Source organism: Zerene cesonia, chromosome 13 (genome assembly GCF_012273895.1).
Source record: "Zerene cesonia ecotype Mississippi chromosome 13, Zerene_cesonia_1.1, whole genome shotgun sequence".
NCBI classification, from domain to species: Eukaryota; Metazoa; Arthropoda; class Insecta; order Lepidoptera; family Pieridae; genus Zerene; species Zerene cesonia.
The window spans coordinates 5,992,161-5,997,906 of record NC_052114.1 but is presented as its reverse complement, the minus strand read 5'-3'; the positions used below and the strand labels follow the sequence as shown (position 1 = coordinate 5,997,906).

Sequence of the window (5,746 nt, the reverse complement as noted above, 5' to 3'; positions counted from 1 at the left end):
TGTTTTATCGACTTAAACTTACTTTTTTAACAAATAGGTGGCGTTTGAGTAGTTCCAATTTATTATGACTCTTCCTGATATCTATTGGCGAATAATTAAAGTTCCAGCAGATGGCGTTGTTAAGTAACGAAGTCAATGAGCGTTTGCTTTGAGGTTAAACTAATTGTTTATATTGTTTTGTGTGGCTTCTTAATGCACGTGTTCATTTAAAAATGCCTAAACGATCTTGGAAAAAAACCCTTATAAACAATCTTACTTCAGGAAGTTAAACCGAGCGAAGCTCGGTCATCCAGTTACTCTATATTAATTAAACTTATATCTATAGTATACACCACCTACCTATGCGCTCTCTATCTATTATTTCTTTGTTTTGGTTACCTGGAAGAGATGGCTCTGTAGCCATAAGGTCGCCTATTGTGCAACTTGTATTTTTAGTCTGTGCTTTTGAAATATTTCCTATTCGTGTGTACAATAAAGCTTTATTCATTCATTCATTATATACATTTAAAATAAAAGCTTAATAATAATAAGCACCTGGATAATGGCTGCCACTTCCAGTTGGTCCACCAGGTCCCCCGGGTCCACCTGGTCCACCTGGTCCACCTGGTCCACCTGGCCCACCGGGTCCACCTGGTGAGCCTGGACTGCCTGGTTGTCCTGGATAGTATCCACCTAGGAATAAAAAGTTTTTTTTATTCTATGAGTTGTTTTTTTTAATTTCTTTACTTATTTACTTCATATCAATTTTATACCTTACAGACAATATTAATATATTAATTTAACGCTTGGGTACCTTGAGAGCCTGGGTAATAGCTGCCGCCGGGTGCACCACTTGGACCGCTTGGGCCGCTAGGGCCGCCTGGTCCACCTGGTCCTCCCGGTCCACCGGGTGAACCTGGAGTGCCCGGATATCCTGGACTGCCTGGTTTTCCTGGTTGTCCTGTAAATGTAAATGTAGTGTAAATGTCCTGTAACCTACTAATTATATAAAGTGTAAGATTGGTTTGTTCGATTGTTTGAACGCGAAAATCTCAGGGCAAAAATTCTTTAATGGTGTATTTCCTGAATGCTAGCCTATAGACTAAACATGACACGGGCGAAGCCGGGGCGGACCTTTTATTTAACAGATATAATAGCACTTTTTACCACTAATACTAGAGATACATTGAAGTAATTGTTACAAACCTTGAGAACCTGGGTAATATCCACCAGTAGATGGACCACTTGGACCGCTAGGGCCACCTGGACCTCCTGGTCCTCCGGGACCACCTGGAGATCCGGGGGTGCCTGGAGTTCCTGGTGTGCCTGGTGATCCTGGTTTGCCTGGTTGTCCTGGATAGTAACCGCCGCCAGAAGGACCGCTTGGACCTGTCACACCTGGGCCGCCTGGTCCCCCAGGTCCACCTGGACCACCAGGGGCTCCTGGACTCCCTGGTGATCCTGGTTTACCTGGTTGTCCTGGAAGTTCATAGGATGCATGTTTTAGGATGAAACAATTATTAATTACATCATTATTGATACGATTCATTGATTTATTTATTTTTTTAATAATTACTCAAAATGTGTGCTAAGCTAACAAAGTGCATATATTTTCCTAAATATTAATCATAACGGCAATGCTTAATGCAATACATCATTTTATATGTGTTACGATACGTGTTTGTCATGATACAGAATTTTACTGTTAAAATTCATACAGACATCTGTATGTCTGAAGAGACATTTATTACGAAACTACCTGTATTCGTGAAGAAAGTTTATGCAATTTTTAATTTCTTTTTTAGATTTTAGTATGATACCTTGAGAGCCTGGGTAGTAACTGCCTCCGCTAGGACCAGTTGGGCCTCCAGGTCCTCCTGGGCCACCCGGACCACCTGGGCCACCCGGACCACCTGGGGAACCTGGTGTTCCTGGAGAGCCAGGTTTGCCGGGCTGTCCGGGGTAATATCCACCACCTAATAAAAAAATCGTACAATATACATATATAATTTGAATGACAACGTTAACGTTCTATGTAAATCCCGAAAATACTAAGTACCTATTACAGTATAATGTTATCTGTGATAGTACTATACAATTATGAAAATTAAAAACAACATACAGAGAGATAAAAATAATTTGGTGTTAAAAAAAAGTCTGAATTAACTAGTATAAAAGGAGATCCACTCAGTGTATAAGAGTCTAAGCCCATTAAAGGAACTTAGTCTAAGTTTCTTTAATGGGCTCCACTGATTTTCAGTGGACACGACGAAAATGAGATTCTAACATAAACATTAAATTGTAATTTTAAAAAGAAAAAATGTACCATACACACCTTGGCTGCCTGGGTAGTTACCGCTTCCGGTTGGACCAGTGGGACCATTTGGCCCACTTGGACCGCCTGGACCGCCTGGGCCACCTGGGCCTCCTGGAGATCCTGGAGTTCCTGGTGAGCCTGGTGAACCTGGTTTGCCTGGTTGTCCTGGGTAGTAACCACTACCCGAGCCAGTTGAACCTGTTAATACATAAGGACATGAACGACAAGAATATGAAATATTAATACATAAGAAATATATTAAGCAAGCATAATAATTAATTCCCATCTTAAGTTTTGTTATGACATTTTAAAAATATTTTAATAACATAAAAACAAAAAAAGAAACATTTTAATAAACAACACAAACTATTTGTCAACAAATTAACATGCCTTTACTCGCCCTCTATTTATAGGAGGTAAACGTGAAAATGCTTTTGTTATTATTGTTAATGAAATATTTATTAACATTTTTTCAATTTCACAATTCTATACCAGATGTCACAGTACCTTGTCCACCTGGGTAGTAGCCACTGCCTGAAGGGCCGCCGGGGCCACCGGGACCACCTGGTCCACCTGGTCCACCTGGCCCACCAGGACTTCCAGGAGATCCTGGACTTCCTGGATAATAACTACCACCTGTAAAGAAACATCAAATATAATAATGCAAAAATAATGATAGTGATAATGTAAACAGAGAACGTGGGAAAGACATGCGCGAATGTATATTTCATATTTTAGGTTCCTGTATGTTATGTTGCCATTAGAAACCCCTTATGGTTAGAATGAAGAAACGAACGAAGAAAATAAGGTGGTTAAATAATAATTTCAAAGTCCGTTTTATCTAGAAAATATAAGGAAACAAATAGATGTTTATTGCTACCGGCATTGTTTATTAATAATTGAAGTATTTTTTTTGTAAATTTTCAATTTTGAGCTTTAGTTGATTCTACTTTTAAGGAAGTCTTGGAAAAAATAGTATTAAATTAATTCTCATTCGTACGTTAAATAAATTAGATATATTGTTATATATTCAATATCATAGTATTTAAGTTATGTATATTTTTTATTTTTTGCACTGTTTCACTTCTTACTTGTGTAAATGATATCCTCTTAATTGCATAACGCTTCGTAGACTACATTGCAAATTTTTTCTTATCTATCTATAAATAAAGAAATTGCTGTCCGTTTGTCTCATTAAAACTCGGAAATGGCGGAGCCGATTTTGATAACTTTCCTTTTGATGTATTCACAATAGTCCAAGGAAGGTTTAAATGTAAGAAAAATAAGAAAAATGGGTAAATGTTCTATGGCGTTGCGAAGTTCGCTGGGTCAGTTAATATAAAAAATAATTATACATGATGTTGTATTGATTCATTTTATGTGGGTTATGTGGTGTTATTTAATTAATTGTATCTATTTTATTTACACGTGTTGACGAGAGAGTTGATACAATTGTAAAGTTTTATGAGATTTTATGGTTAATTTATGTTAAAAATTTAAACTTACCTGGATAATAACCACCGCCTGAGGGACCGCTTGGGCCTGTCACGCCTGGACCGCCTGGACCCCCAGGACCACCTGGACCACCCGGAGATCCTGGACTTCCTGGTGAACCTGGTGATCCAGGTTTGCCTGGTTGTCCTGGGTAATAACCACCGCCTGAAAATATCACATACGTTATTTGTTAGTATAAAATTATTATTTTATTATTTCATATAAATTAAATTAATTAAGGCAAAGAGTAAGAATAAGATAAAAGACTTTCATGTTTTCTTTAAGAGTAGGGGATTATCTAATCAAGACTTTATTTAGTATTAAATCCAAATCACTGGAGTTTTTGAAAGTTCTTTGAATGCGTTGAACTAGAATCACAGTAACAAAATGATTAAAAATTGTCATCAATTTTAGAAGTCATTTACTTAAAAGTTATTTGTTTAATTTAGAGTCAGTCTGACAAGGAAGAGTAAATACTTGATTTAGCTGTACTTGTTATAAAAAAATCTACGTACCATGAGAACCTGGGTAGTTGCCACTACCGGTTGGGCCGCCTGGTGCGCTTGGACCATTTGGTCCGCTTGGTCCATTTGGTCCATTTGGTCCACTAGGTCCGTTCGGGCCTCCAGGACCACCAGGGCCGCCAGGTCCACTAGGTCCATTTGGTCCGTTGGGGCCGTTAGGACCGCTACCGCTTCCTAAAAAAGAATTCATTTGAAGGCAAACTTAATGATAATGTATATTGAAGAATGACTGCTAGTTAGTTAAACGTGTCATATATCTAAACACTGTTTTATTATTGACAATCAATTTTTATAAGTACTTTTCATAATTATTTTTTTTACATTACCTGAACCAGGGTAATATCCGCTTCCAGGCCCGCCAGGTCCTCCAGGGGATCCGGGACTTCCCGGAGTGCCAGGAGTACCAGGGGTTCCAGGTGTGCCTGGATAATAACCTGAACCTAAAGAACAAAATGTTCATTTATTTCAAAATATTATGACTGTCATAATATTTTGGTACAGTCATCACAGATTTAATTATGTACTGCTGTCCCACTAGATTTCAGTTCAAATCAGACTATACGTTGTAAATTTCATAAAGCTAACCATTATGTTCTTACGTTCGTTCTTATATTGTATTGATTCATTTTATGTGGGTTATGTGGTGTTATTTAATTAATTGTATCTATTTATATACACGTGTTGACGAGAGAGTTGATACAATTGTAAAGTTTTATGAGATTTTATTGTTAATTTATGTTAAAAATTTAAATTTACCTGGATAATAACCACCGCCTGAAGGACCGCTTGGGCCTGTCACGCCTGGACCGCCTGGACCCCCAGGACCACCTGGACCACCCGGAGATCCTGGACTTCCTGGTGAACCTGGTGATCCAGGTTTGCCTGGTTGTCCTGGGTAATAACCACCGCCTGAAAATATTACATACGTAATTTGTTAGCACAATATTATTATTTTATTATTTCATAGAAATTAAATTTGTTAAGGCAAAGAGTAAGAATACGAATAAAAGACTTTCATGTTTTCTTTAAGAGTAGGGGATTATCAGATCAAGACTTATGTAGTATTAAAGCCAAATCACTGGAGTTTTTGAAAGTTCTTTGAATGCGTTGAACTAGAATAACAGTAACAAAATGATTAAAAATTGTCATCAATTTTAGAAGTCATTTACTTAAAAGTTATTTGTTTAATTTAGAGTCAGTCTGACAAGGAAGAGTAAATACTTGATTTAGTTTTACTTGTTATAAAAAAAAATCTACGTACCATGAGAGCCTGGGTAGTTGCCACTACCGGTTGGGCCGCCTGGTCCGCTCGGTCCATTTGGTCCGCTTGGTCCATTTGGTCCATTTGGTCCGCTTGGTCCATTTGGTCCACTAGGTCCGTTCGGGCCTCCAGGACCACCAGGGCCGCCAGGTCCACTAGGTCCATTTGGTC

The 5,746-nt window shown here is 38.2% G+C and overlaps 1 protein-coding gene across 1 annotated transcript in view; it reads right to left on the bottom strand.

The window, feature by feature from the left end:
• Positions 1-517: 517 nt before the first annotated feature.
• The window catches only part of LOC119831296 (collagen alpha-1(III) chain-like), a 23,256-nt gene continuing 18,027 nt past the window's right edge, over positions 518-5,746 (bottom strand). Inside the window, exons 7-17 of the mRNA XM_038354597.1 lie at positions 5,576-5,746; positions 5,071-5,223; positions 4,641-4,754; positions 4,306-4,488; positions 3,803-3,955; positions 2,804-2,932; positions 2,315-2,494; positions 1,800-1,955; positions 1,186-1,458; positions 794-940; positions 518-672 (exon numbers count right to left, since the gene is read on the bottom strand). Of these exons, the coding sequence (XP_038210525.1) occupies positions 518-672; positions 794-940; positions 1,186-1,458; positions 1,800-1,955; positions 2,315-2,494; positions 2,804-2,932; positions 3,803-3,955; positions 4,306-4,488; positions 4,641-4,754; positions 5,071-5,223; positions 5,576-5,746 (1,814 nt within the window). The remainder of the gene's footprint in view (positions 673-793; positions 941-1,185; positions 1,459-1,799; positions 1,956-2,314; positions 2,495-2,803; positions 2,933-3,802; positions 3,956-4,305; positions 4,489-4,640; positions 4,755-5,070; positions 5,224-5,575) is intronic.